The following is a 20,611-nucleotide window of genomic DNA, read 5'->3' on the forward strand; positions in this document are numbered from 1 at the left end:
TACAAAACCGGCTTTTAGGATGACGATTGCTCCCACTTAATTATAAGGACATGTTCAGGCCATATATTGTCCGATGTGGGACTCTTAACAAAAATACAATAATAAATGATGATTATATAATTTTCAATGTTACGCACTGTGGATGAAATGATTCTTTTAGAGGGTATGAAATCCAAGAAGAGAGGACGTGAGTATTTAGATGCCATGCAAACCATGACGAAATTAACAGCCTCCTCGTTGCGTGCATGGGAAGGATACCTTCCATAATTAATCAACCATTCAGTCGCCACGTCTTACGTAATCTATTTTGTATCTTTTCTACCTTTTTAACCTATTATTACTTTACTACCATCCTAATTCAAACTAAAATAATACCATAAAGTTTGTATCTTCTCCATAATTACTCAATTGTCGTTCTTTTTTATTCTTTACATATTTCATTTTTCAAATTTTACTAAGAGTCAAAGAAAACATATTAATAGTCAATATTATCATTATTAATTAATTAAAACAACTCAGTTGATAGCTGTACAAAGACATTCAAATGCAGGGGCTCGAGTTTGAATCCGCAACATCTCAGCCATTAGACGACTAAATAAAAAATGATAGATATTGTTATACATTAATTCAAAAATAGTGTAAGGTTACATTTGGTCAAGCCATGTAAGAAAATTGGGTTTAACAAGAAGGAAGTGTGTCAAAATCTCTAAAAACCTAATAAGGTTTACATGTTAATTTTTTAATCAAGATAAATTAATGACAGGAAGCAACCAAAAAGAACATGGATATATAAATAGCATGCACCATCCCCCATTTTAATTAGACAGTAATTTGCAACAAAAATGGGAAGATCCCCATGTTGTGATGAAAATGGCCTTAAGAAAGGACCTTGGACCACTGAAGAAGATCAAAAGCTTGTTGAACACATTCAACAACATGGCCATGGAAGTTGGAGAGCACTCCCTAAGCTAGCAGGTTTGTATAATACATACGTCTCTCTCTATCTCTAGTTTTTGTTGTTTTAGCGCACTGGTGCTCTTTGTTTCGGTTAAACTTTTTTAATTTTAATATATCGTTTCTGCTTTGCTATTAAAAAAAATTACTTTATAACGCATTTTTTTCTTGCAATTTTTCAGGTCTTAATAGATGTGGAAAGAGTTGTAGGCTAAGGTGGACAAATTATTTAAGGCCTGATATTAAAAGAGGAAAATTTTCTCAAGAAGAAGAACAAACAATTCTTCATCTTCATTCGATCCTCGGAAACAAGTATTTTTCATACTATAATTATCTTCATAATTTTATTACTAATATCATTAATTCCTATTGATATATAATTCAACTTGTTTTAACAGATGGTCTGCAATTGCAACGCATCTACCAGGAAGAACAGACAACGAGATAAAGAATTTCTGGAACACGCATTTAAAGAAGAAGTTGATTCAAATGGGTTTTGATCCAATGACTCACCAACCAAGAACTGATCTTGTTTCCACTTTGCCGTATCTACTAGCTTTGGCTAACATGACAGATCTTATGGATCATCATCATCAGTCATCATCATGGGATGCAATGAGTAGTTTACAAGCAGATGCAGTTCATGTTGCGAAACTTCAGTGTCTTCAATATTTACTCCAATCTTCAAATATTAATAATTCTTATGACCAAAATAATGGCATCAGCATCACAAACATGGAACACCAACAACAAGAACAACAACCTTTGTGTTTGTTAAACACAATATCTAATGTGAAACAAGACACAATAATTGATGCTGATAGCACTACTCATGCAGCCTCATTTTCTCAACCACTCCCCCACCAAAGTATGATACCTCAACACTTTTTAGACCCACCACAAGTCTCTTTCAGTTCACAATCATGTTTGAATAATGAACAGGGTCAAAATAGTACTATTACAAACTTTGTAACACTTGATGAAACATCATGGATTAATAGTGTTCCGTCATGTTCTTCTGCTCCAATATCAGTTATTCCTCCGGATGCCAGCAGCAGCACTTCTAGCTATGGAGCAGGAGGAGGAGGAGGACCATCTGCAACAGCTTATTGGTCTGAACTTTTTTTTGAGGACCCTATTATGCATGATTTATCATAGTATTTCATTTGTTTAAGGTTGAATTGTTGTGTGTGAGTGTGACTGTGTGTTATGCATTTGTCAGCTTATTGTTTTTTTTCTTTCCATTTAACTAAAGCATATAGGTCTTGTTATAGAGTTATATATATATTTTGATATATGAATGTCTATTTGAGTAATATATGTTTTGTACATAACTTTGGGCAGTCTCCTAGTATCACTTTCTTAACAGTTATTATCACTATTATTATATAGATAAATATAATATATAAATGTTCTTTGTTTAAAGAAATTTGTCTTTGACTGTTTAAGTATTTTGTTTGTGTATAAGTTTTGCTTCTAATAAAACTACAAATATGGTTATTATTGTATTTGAACTTGTGGAGATGTTTAAAATTGCTATGTTGCAACTTCTATTGTTTTTTTAATAGCAAAGCAATTAAAATATATTAAAAAATAAATATAAATAAAAGATGCAAACAAGAGCATTAGTGTACTAAGAAAACAAAAGACAGATTAACAAAAGTCTAAAGAAAGGAAGGCTAGCAGAATAAAATCCACAAAAAAGAAAAAAAATCAATCCATCAGCTTCATTAAAAAGACTATACCAAAATACTAGGTACAACATCCTCTAAAAAAATACAAGTTGAAGAGAGATTAGCACGACTATCAAAAAAAAAACAAAAGAGACAAAAGAGAACAATTTGTCACACTACTACAAACGAAGGCACTAGAGCGAGTTTCGAGTCTCGCTCCCAATCAAATAAATAAAAGGCTAAAGCCGAGATGTGAACATGAACTTACTTCTAAGTCACACCAATAATCGAAGTTGTCCGTTGATTAATGGTCTTTCTTTTCGGACAAAAAATAATTTTACTACACATTTTTTAAATAATTCAAACGATTGAATGTCAGATCAAAATCAAACCTAAACGATATTTCTTATCCAAACCAAGATCCTGAAATCTCAAAAACCTCTAAGATCGAGCGCGGAAGTGCAGGGTAGACATATCTACCCATATAAGCATTTGTACCAGAGCGATGAGGCAACCTCACAGTGAATAAACAAGTGATCCACGTACTCCACATGACCTAGACAAAGCACACACCCTTTGTCAATTTCAACCAACATAATTTGACAACTAAAAAGATTCTTCTTGATCGGCAGTCTATCTTGTTACACCTATAAAAAAAACCCATCACTTTAAAACATTCCCAACTTTTCCAAACCCTGGTCAACTCGTATCAATCGGTCCGATCTACATTCCACGCCAATTGCCAAAGAAAAAGTGTAACATAGGCAAGCGTCCCAAAAGATAAGAGATTCACACCCAGCCATCTTGTCGATCCCGTTTAACCACTCTCACTATCGAACTAAATAACTCGGTCAGAAACACTTCTTTCTAGACAAAGAATGACCGTCTAAATTTTAAACTATATTAAAAATTAGGTAGAGTAGAAGATACATGATGATCAATGTTTTTTAATTATTTTGTTATTAATCTCGTCGTCAACACTTTTTAAATAAATACTTGGGTAAAGTAAATGTGATTACCTAAACTTTAAATCCGAAATTTCACATAAAATATTGTTGCAACATAACCATTAGACTAACAATTGAATCAAGAGTAATGGAGATCAAGATGTAAGGTTGTTTTGCAAAAAGATCCATGAATTTGATTTAAATATTTAAGTGGATGCGAACCATGAAAGTCTACGAAATAAAAACGAAAAGTTAAGGATTGTTTCTCCAATTTAAAGGACATAAATTCAAGCAAGTAGTATTTAAATGATAAAATATAAATAACAACAAACACCTAAGAGTTGTTACCCTAAAAAACAAAAACAGAAACAAAATACATCCCAATAAAATCATAACCACAATTTATAAAGTCAAACAAAAATATTGTCTAAGGGGTCACTTTCTTAAGTGCAGCTTACTGAACAATTCAAACAACAATTATGCTCTGGCCAGATAATGTAGTGTAAACTGATCACTACTGTCCAATATTTGTTGTAAGCACTGATTAGACAATAGCCATCCCATCCCAAGTCAATGTGGACTTCAGGTTTTATTAGTACTACCTCCATCTATTTTAAAATATTGTCGTTTAAAGTTTATTACACACAGATTAAATAATATGATAATATTATTTTAAGATATTATACTTTATTAAATTAACTTTATAAATATGTTGAAAGTAATATACAAAATAATGATTAAAGAACACAATTGTAAAAATAATAATTATTTCTACATTAAAAAGTGATAATGACATTCAATTTAAAAGAAATTTTATTTGCGAAAACGATAATCATTTTAAAATAGATCGGGAGTATCATTCTTGCTAAACAAGGGTCAAATCTTGACAAAATTATAGATTAGACAGAAATATATTGATGAAATTTAAATGTGAGTAACTAGTTGCTCATGGATTATAGATGAATTAATATTTTTTTTGTTGTATAAAAATGTACCTTCAAAAAGACAAAATAAATAAGAAAACTAAATTTTCTTAGAAGGAGGTGACAGGCCTCTTTTCAACTAACATAGTAGAAGAGTCAAAACCAGAAACTATGAAGAAAATTCTAAGATTATTATTCGATCTATTTAACTCAAATTTAATGAAGTCATGGTCAATTTCGTTGGCCTCATGAGATAGATGTGATTAGATGTGTTGAAACTTTTATTTCATATGAATTAAAAGTATACCATAAATATGAGAAGAAATATGAGAACAAGTATACCCTCTACCAAATGCCTAGTAGATCGATTGCTTCATGCTATTTATTTGAACTCACTCTTAAAAATAAAATTAAGAGTTGGTTTTAATCTCATTCAAATCATTCAAATTTAAATAATTGTTATTAACACTAAACTTGATAGAAAGGACAACACTAAACTTGATAGAAAGGACTACGGTTCAAATTATGCCAAAATAAGAAACTACCTATCGGCATAAACCTCTCACACTACAACGAGTTATGAAAAATAAGGCTAATGAGAGAACAATCTTTGAGATTTCAAAACTTATAGGGCACACTCATGCACTAGAAACATTCTTAACACTTTTTTTTCTTTTTAACTCTTCATAACCCTTCCATCACTAAGATGAAATTAAATCTCCATTCATTTTTGATATTCACATCACCCTTTTCCATTATTAAATTATTAAAAAGATAAGTATGGTTGTTGTGCAATAAAAATAAGCCATACAAAACTTATCTTTAAACAACGGAGCGGGTCGGGGACGGTTATTACATCCCCCAAATCTAAACCCGAATTTCCAAACAATCCCCGTTCCCTGCTCCAAACTCAAACGGAGATGGAGAATTAAAATCCAAACTCGATTCAAACGGGTTCGGGTACCCCCGCCTCGCCATCATCCATTTAGTGAAATCAATTTTTTTTAATAAAAATACTTATTTTTTCCAAAATTAAATTACTTTATAAATAATAAAATGGAACAATTTAAAAAAATCAATACCTACATCTCAAATATTTTAAATAATAAATACAAATAAAAATATAAAAACTTTGTACATGTATTTAATATTCTAAATTATCAAAAATATATAATAATCTACACAATGAATTAAATTGGGCAGGTTCGGGGTGAGTACTAGTGTCTCCATTACACGACACGTTCCTATATTTTGTAACCGGGAAAAACCCAAACCCAAACTCAATCAAAACGGGTTTTCCCTATCAACTTCGGGGTGGTTTCGGGTGGGTACCCGTGGATATGGGTTTTGTTGTCATGCCTAAACTAAACATAAGTCATTACACACAAATATTTAGTCTCACTGATTTTTTTTAATTTGTTAGTTTATTTAAATATTAACTGAATTGCTTATTTATAAATGTTGAAACAAAATATACTTTTAAGTAGGATAATAGATCGAGCAGATTTTCGAAAAGGCCAAACTCAAATCTAAAAATAAATTTATGATAAATTACATATCAAATTTAAACTTTAAAATTTTTAATAAGTAAGACACGAATTTAATAAAGTCTATCGCGACCCAACGTATTCTCATCCCCCAACCGCCATTCTCTTACCAGCTCTTTTGATCATTACTCACTTAGTTATTTTTTATAAGTTTCTTTGTAAAAAAAAATTGTTACAAATTATAAGTATCAATAGATTAGTGATGATATTTTTCTATTATATTTTCAAACATTTAGTATTACTCCTTTATCCAATTCTTTAAATTTATCTTATATATTTATAGATGATATTTACTTATAGTATTTGTGCGTAGAAAACATTATTGTGTATTTTAAAATTAGAGAGTGTTATTATTATTTTAATTGATCTTAAAGATGTGTTTTTCTAAGTTTATAAAAATAATAATAAGATTTTAATATTTTACTAAATTTTATTTACAATAATCAAAGTGGACCACTAAACCCTATTTACATATTCTTACAAAACTCATCTTGTTTCATCTGACCAATATTTAGACACACCTCAAACACACAGTATTCATTCGTTTTTGAGATACGCTCCAATTGTATGATTAAATTTATTTCAAAAATGTATTTTTGAAATATCTTTAATATATATATATATATATATATATATATATATATATATATATATATATATATATCCGAAACCTATTAAAAATACAATAACTAAGCTACTAACAAATAACTAAACTAATAAGCAAGAATCATGCATCAATTTCAAGATGTTCAAAAAATCTAATACTAATAATTAATCTCGTGAAGTTTTATTCAACAAACATCAAGTGTTATCTCCCACATAACCATTGAAATATGCAACTTTCTTCCTTTTTTTACTTTTTTACAAACAGATTATTTAATTAGCAGGTTCCGAAAATACATTTTTAGGTGCGTCAGAAAATATATATCCAGAATAAATTTAAATATAAAACTGGAGCGTAGTTTAAAAACAAATAAAATTATGAGTGCATGAGATGCATCTGAAAATGCGTTTCTAAAATCTAAAACACGTTTTCAAACTTTTATAAAGTATTTTTTCCACCGTTTTAAAGTGTATTAAGAAACTTTGAAATGTCATCCTTCATGAGTAAAGTCAATAGCAACAAAAACCCAAATATCACTATTGATATTCAAAGCAACCAAACCTTCCATATGAGAAAGGGAAAGGTTTGAAAAGGATTTAATTTAAAGATTAATACAAAAATTAATGATGGATTGAATATCATCTAAATTAAACCACATTATAAAATCTTTGAAATGCAAGAAATCCAAAAGTTTTAAGGCAAATGGCTGCTTAAGGCCAAAAAAGGTCCTCTCCATTGTGAGCAGTTAGATTTCATATATTTCCAATCAAAAAGTTGACTACTAAGCCTTGTTTAAAAATAAAAAAATAAAAACACTTAGATTATATACTCATAGCAAGGAATCTGATGTTTTACAGATGTACATGCACCAGTGGACTTGTAATTAATTAATTAAACCTACTTTTTTGGAGTGTGCCTTGTCAAAGGGTATACTTAATTACTTATAATATTTTCATTGGTTGAGGTCAATTTTGTCATGGTTGTCAAAGTAGCAAAGAAAAATCACAATGTGGTTAGGTTTGTTCTACTTCTATATAATCTTCTAATTAAAAATGTGTAGTGAAAATTTTCATTACCTAATCCTACCCTATGGATTGTGTGCTACTTAAAGATTCTTATGTCATTGCAATTATTTACGTTATAAATGATTTTTTTTTTCACGTTTAAACTAAGTATGTTTGACTCATGCTGCTGTTTGATTGATGGATTAATTAATTTAGAAATATAGGTAAATATAAATTAATGAAATAGTGGTAACATCTTGGAAGTGATGGGTGTCTTGCCAGTGGCAACATCAATGAAGAAAATGATGTAAGGGGGAGGTAGTTAGAACAATCATATTCATACCTTCAATCATTTTAGGAGTTTTTTTTTTTTTTAAATTTCCACCATTCTAGGAGTTACTATATACTCTACTCCATTCATAGTATAAGCTAAATATTATTGAGTTTATTTATTAACAAGTTTTAAGATATGAAGTTAAGTATACAAAATCTCTATGCAATACAGGTGAAATTTGTTTTTCATTCCTATAAAATATTTTTTTTTTCAAACACTCCCTCAAAATATAAAAATATTATGTCTTTTGTCTCTTAAGTGTAAAATTTATCTTTTTATAATATTTTTTTTGTTTGATTTCACCCCAGATTTAGTGTTTAAATTGCATGCTTAGGGGGTAATCCAAACAAAAAAATATATTATAGGGGGAAACTAAAAAATATATATTATTATGGGATAAAGCGAATTTCGCCTATATTACAGAAGTGAAAAGTGGTATTAATCCTAAGATATGCTCAAGAGATTTTATTAAATAGCTTATAATAATTTTTATAAATTTTATTGAACTTATTTTAATAGTTTTTCAAAAATACTTTATGAAAACAATTTATATTATATATAAGAATAATTTTAATTTATTTTAATTTTTGTTATAAAAATAAGGTTTAAATGGTCCATTAGTATGTAAGTTTGCGTGTTTTTTAGTCTCTAATATGTTTTTTTTAAATAGTCTCTGAATGTTAAATCTTTTTTGTTTTAGTCCTTAAATTTAAAATTCGTAGGAAAATTTGTAGGTTTCCTAGAATTTTTCTGCGGATTTAAAATTTATAGATTTCCTGCAGATTTTTGTGCGGATTTTAACTTTAGGGTCAAAACTCGAAATAATTTTAACATTCAGGGAATATTTTCAACACACAAAAAAAACTGATTATGGACAAAAAAAAAAATACACTAACTTACAAGGATCAATAAACCATTTATGCTTAAAAATAATTTATACAAATTTATTCTAAGTACTTGTGTTATAAGTTGGAAATAAATTGTTTATCCAAACAAATCTTAAACTCTAAACTTTAATTATGTTGGTTTATGATTTAGCATTTAGAAGTTTTTTTAAATTTAGTGAAAATTAGATCTATGATCCGTGCGTTGTACGGGTTTGATTAAATATATTTTAAATATTATATATGGTTCAAGTGTGATGTGACTTTTAATTTCTAAAACATTTTTTAATTGAAAAATAAAATTTATTTTCAATAAATATTGCCAGAAAAAATTCTAAATGCCAAAATAATAAATTCGATATGTATTAGATTGAGCTTTTAAGGACTATGTTAACAACATAAAAAAATAATGCAAATATTTAAAATTTTGTAGAATTATATTGCCTTATTAGAATTTTAAATAAAAAAATCATGTAATAAGTCTTTGTATACATGGAGTTTTTTTTTTAAATATTGGTATAAGTCTTTGTACACAGTTCATTTATATTTTAAATAAACATATAATGATGGGAATGAGAAAGAGAAAAATATTAGAGATAAAAGCATAAAGAAGCTGCTATAGTATTGCACGGAAAACACAATCGATGATCCAAATCCGTATTTGTATTTAATGTAATCAAAACGTGTTATACTAATAAAAATATATGATCATTAATTTTTATAGAATTTTAAAAATTGCACAAAAAATAAGTATACAATAAAAATGATGTGACATTTAATTCAAATGTGTAATATTTAATTATTGTAAAAAAAATTGATTCAAATTATCTTCATATTAGAAAACAATAATATAAACAAAAAGAGACTTGAGAGAGTGTCATATATAATTCAGATGTGCGACATTTAATCATTATTCATAAATTGATATTGTTATAACGAATAATTATAACAATGAAGAAAATAACATATTTGCAATATTGTTTAATGCATCAAACAAACATAAATTGCAATTATAATAATATATATCATAAAATAATTTGTACAAAAAATTATAATAATATAATAACAACAACAATAATAGTATAATATAAATAGTAAATATTATGAATTTATTTACGACAATAAACGATTAGAGTGGTTATGTTCAATAAATATAATAGATACTCATAATATATTTTTTTCTCAAAAAAGGTTGACTATTCGTATAATAATAAAGTATTAATTAAAAAATGAAAATGTGTTTTGAAATTAAAAGATATAAAAAATATTTAAGGTTAAATGAAAAATAATAATAACATTATATCATTCTTATAATTTAAGATGTTATAAACATAACTTAATAGATAAGTGTTGCAATTATAAACACAATAAGGTTAACAATATAATGTTTTTCCTGAAATTTTACAAATCATAAGAAGTTAAGACATGAAAACCATCATCATTCAAAATTCATATATACATACTTAATCTTCAAGATTTCATCATATATAATTGATGGTAATATTAAACAATTACAATTAATTTATCAAAAATCTCACTAAATAAGTCATACCTATTTTCATGTTTGTCACCTCCAATTTAAATGTGCATTTGATTGCCTCCATTCATAACTTCTTTTTTTTCTATACAATATATTTTCACCTCACATACTTTGTATTTTGCGATCAACCACTCTATTTACATTACATTGAAAACTGAATAATCTATACAAAAAATACAATATATAAAATAATAATTACACCATATAGTACAATTTTGATTCTAGAAAAATTGAAAAAAATTCTATTATTCCTGTAACACAATATTGCAATACTGCTTGAATTTCACGCCCGTGTGAAATGTGGGGGAAAGAGTGATATATAATAAGCTATATATAAGAAATTTACGTAACTCATTTTTTATTAATTACATATTGAATGAAAATCAAGAATTTGTATAAATTACATAGAGGAATATGTTTCATAGTTAACTAGTGTCTTACCCGTGCGTTCGCACGGGTACCCGTCGTTTTCGCGCATTGTGGTTGAGGAAAATAAAAGATGATAGAAAAAGATCAATTTTTAGGGGAGAGGTTAATATAATAAGAAAAGATGTTTGAAAAATAAAAATATTTTGTTAATAGTTTGGGCCCAAGGGTTGGTTAAAGTATTTAAGTTAATGTATTTTGATCAGTAACTTCATGTTCCCGTTAATATTCAATATTTGATCAGTAATTTAATATTCCCGTTAGTATTAATTATTTTGATCACTAACTTTATGTTCCCGTTAATATTAATTGATTAAAATCAAATTAGAAATCATATATATTATTCCATATATAAAAATATTTGAATCAATTGTATAATTATCCCTATATATGAATAATTTTGTTTTAAAATATAATAAAAATGTAAAAAAAATAAGTTCAGAAACTTACGGGTAACCCGTCATTTTCGTGCATTTGGTTTGAGGAAAATAAAAGGTATTAGAAAAAGGCTTAATTTTGATTAAAATGGATTAAGTTATAAAAATACTAATATTAAAAAAATTAAACATTGAAAGTAAAAAGTAATTAAGAAAATAAATTAGTCCAATTGATCCTAAACAAATGATCACCCGCAGTTTGAAAAATCTCCGTACTTGAACCCATATCTGCGTGTGCACCAACGTTTGAGCCTGTTCCCGTGCCCTATAGGTACCTAAGTACTCAGACTCATACCCGTATTTCTAATAAAAAATTCATTATCAATTATAATTTATCATGTGATTTAAAGTTTTTTAACAACATTAATAAAAGAATTAAAGATGTTATTGTTGAGTTAAGAAATTAAAAATTTGTTCTATTTACAAAAAAAATTAAGAGTTACTAATTAATTTAAAAATAATATTTACCATTAATAACATATATTAGTAAAATGATTACATTAATAATATATAATCAGTTTTTCATATATTATCTTAAAAAATATTGTATCTTAAATTAAAAAATCATTTTAAAATAAAAGTATTAGTAACAAATAATTAAAAAACAATAATTATTCCCGTGTTTGGAGTTATGTATTATTTTAAATATATTTAATTTTATATTTTTTAATTGTACAAAAAAAAATATAATAACCCGTGCGTTTGTATAAATTATGGTCTGAATACCCGTACATTTGTTCGGGTACTGATGCGCTTTTTAAAATGTAATAATAATGAAAAAACAAAAAGACAAAATAAAACTTATAAAAAAGTAATTTAGACGTGCAAAATAATTTTGTTCTTATTTCAATATTATCAATGTAGGACAATGAGTTGTTGCTTAGGTAATTGAATTAAAAACCTTAATATTATATGCATAGGAAGACAGTGAAGCCATTTCTCCAATCTTTCATTTATAAAATAATTTAAGCATATAATAAGAATCATAGCATGTACTTTCTTACAATAGGACTAATTGGTGTGAAAGTGACCCGGCCTTTTGTAACAGTCCATGAAAGACCTACAGACTAACAACAAAAGAGAAAAAGAGACCACACCAAGTGAATTAATAAGAATAGATAAGATTGCTTGAGTTGCACAAGCATTATTAATCACCTACAAATGAATCGATAAGATTAGTTAGACCGTAAAAGTACATAGCAAAAATGATATTGGTTTTAGCTTTTAAAAGAAAATTAACTTGGCTAGCAAAAAATAAGTTGGGGTTGGGACCTTTGATTACAAGCATTCATAGTCTTTGCTCCCCTCCTAAGTGTTACATCATATGTCTTATGGCACAAATCTTGCAGAAATGGTTCTAGTGCTTTGGCTGCAAATACATAAAAACACCGATTAATATAAGAGATAACTTAATGCATCACGGGATTTTCTCAGAGGTAACTGGCTCCTGCTTCTCTCCACCATTCTCAAAGTAACCCCTGAAAGTTGTGTCGCGTGGCGAAAGAAAAAAATCACACAGACGCTCCATAACAGCCATATTTGCTGCCATTTGTATTGCCTGGAAGACACCATTAACTGTCGTATTAATAAGCTTTAATAAAGATTCATCTAAAACCTCACCCAAAAGCTTATCTAATTACTTCTTAACAACATCATAGAACTCAAGCTCCCCGCCATACGACATGAAACTAACATAATCCTCAATGAATGACCGCACAATACGACAACAATCAGGCACCGTGGAAGAAAACAATGCCACATAAGGAAAAGCGGGCATGATATGCGATGTTTGAATCTGAAAAGAAAGACATTCATCGAATACTCATACTCTTTCTTCATCACCATCTGCCCAAACTTATCACCAGCTACAGCCTCTGCTATCTGCTACCTACAATCCGACAAGAGTAATTCATGATACTTATCCCTATGTTGGCTTAAAACATCAAGCAACGCCTCAATCGGGTAACTGAATCTCCTCAGCGTTACTCCTAATAGACTCACATAATCCTTAATCAACAAAAGATGATTTACCTGTACATCATTAACCATTTCCTCCCATGAATAAGAGACGGAAGCGAATCATAAACCACATTCCTCAGACTACTCGAAATCAACATCGAAGATTCTGAAACGAATAAAGAAACACAATAAACAACGATGTATCAGGTCATTCAACCTCTGATTCACTTCCCTTTAACTCAAAATCATCCTCTTCTTCTTCTTTATCAACAACACAATCAAACTAATCCATCAAAAGCTCCATATGCCGCCATTGCAATACCAAAGAAAAACAGATATAAGAAGAAAATAAGAAAGAAATGCTCACAAGCATGACGTAATGAAGTCACTTTTGAACCACCACTCAAGGTACTGCAGTTTTGAATTCAATGGCAATACTTACTATTCAATCAAAAGCTCCATATGCCGCCATTGCAATACCAACACCGGAAACACCAATTGCTGTACAATTTCCATATCAGTTTCCGTATCAGTTTCAAGGGCTGCCTTCTTATCCACATTGCCTTTAGATGAAAAAAGGGAGAAGCGAGTAAAATCATTAAGGACTTCCAAGTCCATAGTGATAGATTGACAACACCTTGAAATATCACGCATAGGCAAAAAAGTTAAGTATCAGAAAACAACCTGAGCATGCTAACAGAATAAAAAATTTCTTGCAGAATTGAGGATAAAATAAGCTCATTTTTTTCGCCACTCTCGGTAACAAAGGAGTGAAGGTCTTGGACAAACTTGTAAACAACAATGTTATTTTCAAATATTGCTATCTCCGCTGTCAAATGTAAGAACAACCCATCTAATGAGGTCATATACATAGAAGTGATTGATAACCCATCAAAATGACAAAATTTGCATAAATATCAATTGCGAGAAATGACATTGACAGAATTTGTTGAGGAGATTTCAGTGCCCCTGAATTAATCCCCTCAGTGGATAAGCAATGTGCAACTAAGAATGCATACATAGGGAATTTATCTATCAAATAGAAAAGGGATGCAAAGGCACCAACGGGAATTTCATCCCTAAATCAAACTATTTCCCATTGGCAAAGCATAAACTATAAACAAATATTTCTTACCTCCAGTTCATCATAGTTCTTACAGTGAGATGGAACATTATCCTATGAAAGAAACAAATATTTTCTATGAAAGTAGACAACATTATCACTGTCAGTTTCAACCAATAGATAGACCATTCGAAATTCCATAAAATGCTCTTACCAGTAAATATCACCAAACCATAGGTTGATACGCACAACCATTCCTATGGAAAGTTAACACACGGGTAAGTAATATGTGAGCGGTTGCGAGACGTCGAATGGATGAGCTACTATCGGATTGGAATTATGGATGCAGCAGTTTAGAACGTAAAGGTAAAATGAATTTAAGATAGTACCTATAAGAGTGATAAATCACACGGAATTAAAGGACACATGTGTGCTTACTGATATTAAAATAAACCATTTTTTACTAAGAAATTAAAAGATTGCAATTTCATTATACCTCTTGTAACATCAGATTCATATTGCAACAATTGTTCCACTCGAGACAAATAAGCTATGGCACCAACAGGTTTTTTTCCAGATCCCAACTGAGAAATACTCATTCGGTTAGTTATCCCACAAACAAATAGGTGACATAAACAAAAGGTTAACGGTAAACAAAATATAATGACCTGCATTTCATAGTCCATTTCTAAAGATATTGGTACAAAAAATGTAAGTTATGATTTACCACTATCCACCGTTGACACGGTACTGATATGCCTAGCATGGAGTCCAACATCCTACACAATACAGGCAGAGGTTGTAAATGCAAAAACGCGACGACAGAGAATCCTAACTCAAAAACTAAAGCTAATTGTAATTTGTAACGTTAACGTGAATTCGCTACCTGAGAAGTAATTATTTATGCAGGCATTGCTGATTGATTTCCAGGAAACATGGCCCTGACCTCAAAAGACCGAAATAAACAACCTTTGCCAAGCTTGCATCAAAATCTGCAACATCAAAAGGAAAGCATACAAACATGAGATTTCAAAACAATTTCAAGTAATCCATGTTTAATCATGACGTCGTATTCCTGAGTCAGCAAATGAAATAAAAAATGTAGGCTCATTCTGAAGGTCCTTCACTATCAATCTCTCCAACCTTTCGACCTCCCCGTGTGCAGCCCGAGTCACTTCCAGCAAAGTAGACGACATTCTCCCAACGAACTTCTTATACTCGACTGAACACACATTAAGTTTTGATTAGGTTTCAAATACAGTCAATTGCACATGAGTTCCACACGTCTTTGTAAATTTCACACACATTAAAAAAGGTATAAACGAAACAGAGAGTGCTTAATGAATTGTATATATTCGTTCATACATGACCGCATAAGGAGAGGGGAAGGAAAATCTAAAGGTAAGAAGAATTGAAAAAAAACCTAGGATTTGTCATTGATTCTGATGGTCTTATTAATTGATTCCAAAAGTAAAACTAAATTAAGCAACATTAATACACCTAAATCAAATTTGAATGGAGAAACTAATGCAGAAAGTTTGAGAGAGAAGAAGATAGATTAAAGAGAAAATAACATAAACTCGGAAAGATCTCACCAGCTTTGCCGATTCAGAGTTGTTTCAACTCAACATTCATCATCAAACCCACAATAGCTCTCAGTCGTCGGATTCGCGCAGCCGTCGCCAGTAGCTTTCTTTATGTTTCTCGCAGATTTTGATTTTGTTTATACTGTGTTGAAGAAATTGTTGAAGGATGGTTGTGGTGAGTATTTTGTGCGAAGAAGAATGGAGGCATGATGATTTGGATTGGATGGGTGACAGATGAATGGTTTCTGAAACGGTTTACAAATGGAATATGGAATATGGAAGACGTGAAAATGTAACTGTCATGCCATTGAAACTTCCACCCTTACAACTGCCGCAGCACACAATGAAGAATGGATGATGTGGAATTTTGTGGAGTGTTTTGCTGATGTGGATAGGCTAAGAATTGCTCAAATGGTAGACTTTTCTTATATGATAGATTATCAGTTTAGAATAAGAATAATACAAAATATAAATTATCAAAATTAATAAAATGAATATTTTAATTAATTAGACAAAAAATTAAAGAAATTAAATGTAGATTTATGGTAATAAATAGTAGCTAGTCAATTAAAATAAGAAATTTTTTTATTAAATAACTTAATTATATAATACTTGTTTTTTAAAATATTTTGAAACAAAAATATGAGATTTATTTGTGGGCTTATGAATTAAGGAAATTTTTTTATGGAATGGATAGAAAAAATAGTTCAACTTAAATATCACAGAAAAATTTATTAACCAAATTAATATCATAATATTCAATGAGTGAGATATTTAAAGCAAATAAATTCTATAATATTTAATTATTATTAAAAGCAAATTAAAATCACAATGTTAAAAATTCCATTTTAATTATACAAAAAATAACAGTTAAGGAGAGATAACTAAATAATTGTTAAAAAAAAAGTTGATTAATTTAGAAATAATAATAATTGCTTCATCTTACGTGTAAATTGATTATGTCTAAACTAATATTTTGGATAACATAGTTTCATTTTTAAATTTTTATTTTTATAATATAACATAAATTTTTTTATTATTATTCTTAATGGTTCTAGTTTATTATGTTATTATTATTATTGTTTATTAAATTGATAATAATAATAATAAAAACAATTTTTAAATATATTTTGAATCAAAAAATATATTTGTTTATTTTTTATATTATAATTGTAGTTTATTATTTATAATTTTAGTGATTACTAAAATAAAAAATCTACTGAGTTGTTTATAAAACTATTATAAGTTATTTCCCATATTATTGCAACATTATGTATTTTATATATTTATATTTATTAGAATTAATAAACTCATTTGGATTATATCTTTTTTTATTAGACAATAATTATATATTTATTTGACAATCTTTAAAGCAAAATTTATTTAAGATTTATATTTAAAATAAATATAGAATTGTATAAAATAAAAAATTGGAAATTTGATTTAATTTGAGAAGCTTTATGAGTTTGCCACATAAGTATGAGGCTTTGTGAGGTTGCCACGTAAGTATGAGGTTTTGTGAGTTTGCCACATAAGCATAAGGCTAGGGTTTTGTCTAGGGTTGTCATCATGACAACCTTAGATTTATATTAAGTAGATGCTCTATTCCATCCTCAGTTATGTTGGTGGAGTTCTCACCAACGAAGTAAGACCGATCAATTTATTTCTTGAAGAGTTCGCAAAAATTTGTAACATGTCTTGTACTAGTCCAAATTATAAAGCAGATGAAGATGGAGATAATGCTTTTTCTTATATCTTTGATGCTATCTCCTTCCTATCAAATCAAAACTCTGGTTTTCCTGCTCTATTCAAGGTGGGCAAAGTGCTCCAAGACATCCATATCAATTACTATGTGATAAACTATATTTTTGTCCTACGAAAACACAACTTTGGGCAATTAACTAGAATTGATGTTTCCACAGTTTGGTTGCTGGATATTAAAGTAGAAATAATAGGGCTAGTTCTATGATCCATCATATGATGGAAAGAAAAAAGAATATGTGGTTACTATATGGTGGGTTGATAACAAAAATCCTGGAGTATTTTTGTTAAACCTTGAGGGTGAAGACTCAGACAAATATTACAAACCAAAATAGGAATTAATGCAATAGGAAAATGAGAATAATAATTACCAAATGAGTGCTAACTCATAAGCCTCCTAAGGAAAAAGAAGTTTCCTTAAGTCAACAAGCTCCACCTCAGCAAAAAGAGCCTTAAAATGTAAAAGAGTTTGATTATGATATCACTTAGACTATTCCTACATAAGCACTTCTGAACAAAATCATCATGAGGCAAAATAGGACAGACAAGAAGATCAATATCCTAGCTCATCTGTTCACTCATAATGGATTTAAGTTGTCTCCTATAATGTTCAATGATGATTATGAGGAATCTGAGTAGTCCTTTCTTGGTTATTTTACTTGTTGTTGTCTTCTTTATGCTTTCCTATTGTATTTTAATTCCATCCTTTTTAATTAATGAAATTTTTGGTTTATTTAAATTGTATTTTTTTTCTTTCTTATATTGTGATCTTTGTGCTTGAATGTTTTCCTTATATGTTTATTTTTCTCACGCCTTTTTGATAATGCCAAAAGGAGAGAAGTATGATTTTCTGAGGAGTAAAGTAAACTTTCTATACTTGTCAGGGTTATTTTAACAACTCAAACTTGTTACCATTGTTTCTTTGTTTGTCCACCTCCCTAAGAGATGCATTGTCATCATAAAAAAAGGGAAATTTTGGAGTTATATACTTGTATGTATAATGATCATAGGAATCAATTGACATATATGCTTTTGATGATGACAATATTATGATGTGAAGTTTTCATCTGAAGTGTGATCAAGTTGTTATGCTTGGGAGATTAAGATGCCAAAGCCTTTTATTTAGGACAACACATAATGTCAAACGGCATTTGGTGGGATCCATGATGATCTCATACATGCAATATCTCTAATGATGGTATCTATCAAGAAGTCTTATCAAGTCTCATCAGATAGAAGTCAAGTAAAATCTCAAATGAAGTGTTGAATCATGGATGTATCAAGCAAGGGATCTTTGATCTTCATATTTGTAAAAGAGAGAAAGTGTGACATTTCCATTGTCCATGTCAAGTGGATTGTGTGTGGAAAGGTATAGGATTAGATCTTGAATTACTAATGTAAATCACTCACACACTTTCAAACAATTAGAAAGCTTTTTTAAATTTGTTAAAACCACCTCAAAACCTTTTTACGCTTAATTAATGCATTAGGGACATGTTCTAATAAAATAAAGGGGTTTACATGGTATAACCAATTATCCCATTAATGTAAATCAATTATAACTTTTGTAACCTCATAGTCTATTCGAGGAGGTTATAATAGATTATTGATGACACCATTTAAAAGCAATCCTTTTTTAGGTTAACTAATCGATTAACCCTAGCTGTTAAGTATTAGCAGCATTTAAAAACCCATGGATTATTTCACTTTAAAGCCACGCTTTTCCCTATAAATAGATAGGTCCTTTTAAATTTCATTCATAGAAGAAAATGAATTTTGAATACTCTTTATCACTCTCCACTCTCCTATCTCTCTTTATTTCTTCATCACTTTTCCTTAGTTCTTTGAGAGTGAGACTTACTTGTGAGGTGTTCAGTTCTGGTGTTGGGGCATTTTTTATAATATTTCATGTGATATTTTGTTGTTTGGTTCTTAATTAAAACAAAATCCCTTGTTTGGTTTGTGAGCTTCATCTGTTTTAAAATCTCACATTTGGTTTGTGAGTTAAGTGTGGTATAAAAGCTCTCATATGATTTGTGAGTTGAGCTTGGTATAAAAGTTCTCTTTTGCTTTGATATTATCCTGGTACAAAATTTCATGTTAGTTTTGGAGGATAGCCAGTGTAAAAATCTAAGTTTGTGTGTAATAAGGTTTGTGAGCATAACCTATGAAAATATCACACATATAGTGGAACTCTCAAGAAGATATTCTTGGGGAGAAGACATAGGCCAAGTGGTTAGGATGAACCTCTATAAATCTCTGGTGTAATCTTTTTATCCTTCATCTTTATTTCTTTCTATTGTTTTCTTATTTCTGTTGTGTTCAAATATGTTTTTAACTCTGATTTTATTCTATTTATTTATTACATTGCTTACTCTTTTCAAAAAAAATAAAAACAATTGATTTTATCAAATATTTTTTTAATTGGAGATTATTTTTTAATGCAATATAATTCACCCCCCGACCCCCCCCCCCCCCCCCCCCCGCCCCTCTTTCCGTTTGGAGTCACTTATCCAACATATCGAAAAGGTATGAAGGGTTTTTAGCTATTGGGAGTGGAACCTGAAAGATTGAAGTTCATCAATCATAGATGTATTACTTTCAATGATTCATGCCAGGGGAAAAAGATTAAAGACTCGGGGATGAATTTTTTGGAAACTATGCTGGAGAAGACTCGGTTTAAGGTGGAAGTTCCTATTAGGATACTAGTGGTTGTGGAGGAATGATTACCGATACATATAATTATCATTTGTCTCATGATAAGATAACAAGGGAGATTGTACCATCTCAAAGAGGCAGTTATGCAAACCAAGGCAAGGGTTATAAAACTCAGAAACATGGACATTATAGAGGCATTTGAAAGCATATGGATTCAAAGATGGTTGAAGAACCATACTTGTTGGCTTGTTAAACTTCTAAAACTGGAAAAGGTGGTTGAGAAAAAATGGATGTAAGTGGAAATATCAAAG

The 20,611-nt window shown here is 29.4% G+C and overlaps 1 protein-coding gene and 1 long non-coding RNA gene across 2 annotated transcripts; one reads left to right on the forward strand and one right to left on the reverse strand.

Moving 5' to 3' along the window:
• Positions 1-797: 797 nt before the first annotated feature.
• LOC131656211 (transcription factor MYB93) lies at positions 798-2,328 on the forward strand. The gene is made up of 3 exons (XM_058925971.1): positions 798-975; positions 1,137-1,266; positions 1,353-2,328. Exons 1-3 carry the CDS (start codon positions 843-845, stop codon positions 2,110-2,112), a joined length of 1,023 nt encoding a protein of 340 aa, XP_058781954.1. The 5' UTR covers positions 798-842; the 3' UTR covers positions 2,113-2,328.
• Positions 2,329-14,836: 12,508 nt separating this feature from the next.
• LOC131656212 (uncharacterized) lies at positions 14,837-15,640 on the reverse strand. Its single transcript, XR_009300024.1, has 3 exons — positions 15,439-15,640; positions 15,182-15,287; positions 14,837-15,074 (listed from the first exon to the last, which is right to left on the reverse strand). It is a non-coding gene; the product is annotated as an uncharacterized LOC131656212 (long non-coding RNA).
• Between the last annotated feature and the right edge of the window lie 4,971 nt (positions 15,641-20,611).

Source organism: Vicia villosa, linkage group LG3 (genome assembly GCF_029867415.1).
Source record: "Vicia villosa cultivar HV-30 ecotype Madison, WI linkage group LG3, Vvil1.0, whole genome shotgun sequence".
NCBI lineage: Eukaryota > Viridiplantae > Streptophyta > Magnoliopsida > Fabales > Fabaceae > Vicia > Vicia villosa.

Bases quoted from the DNA above. Each gene is read 5' to 3' on its own strand.
- LOC131656211 (XM_058925971.1), top strand. From the start codon at position 843: ATGGGAAGATCCCCATGTTGTGATGAAAATGGCCTTAAGAAAGGACCT. The intron at 976-1,136 runs GTTTGTATAATA...GCAATTTTTCAG, and splicing joins AGCACTCCCTAAGCTAGCAG to GTCTTAATAGATGTGGAAAG. The intron at 1,267-1,352 runs GTATTTTTCATA...TTGTTTTAACAG, and splicing joins CATTCGATCCTCGGAAACAA to ATGGTCTGCAATTGCAACGC.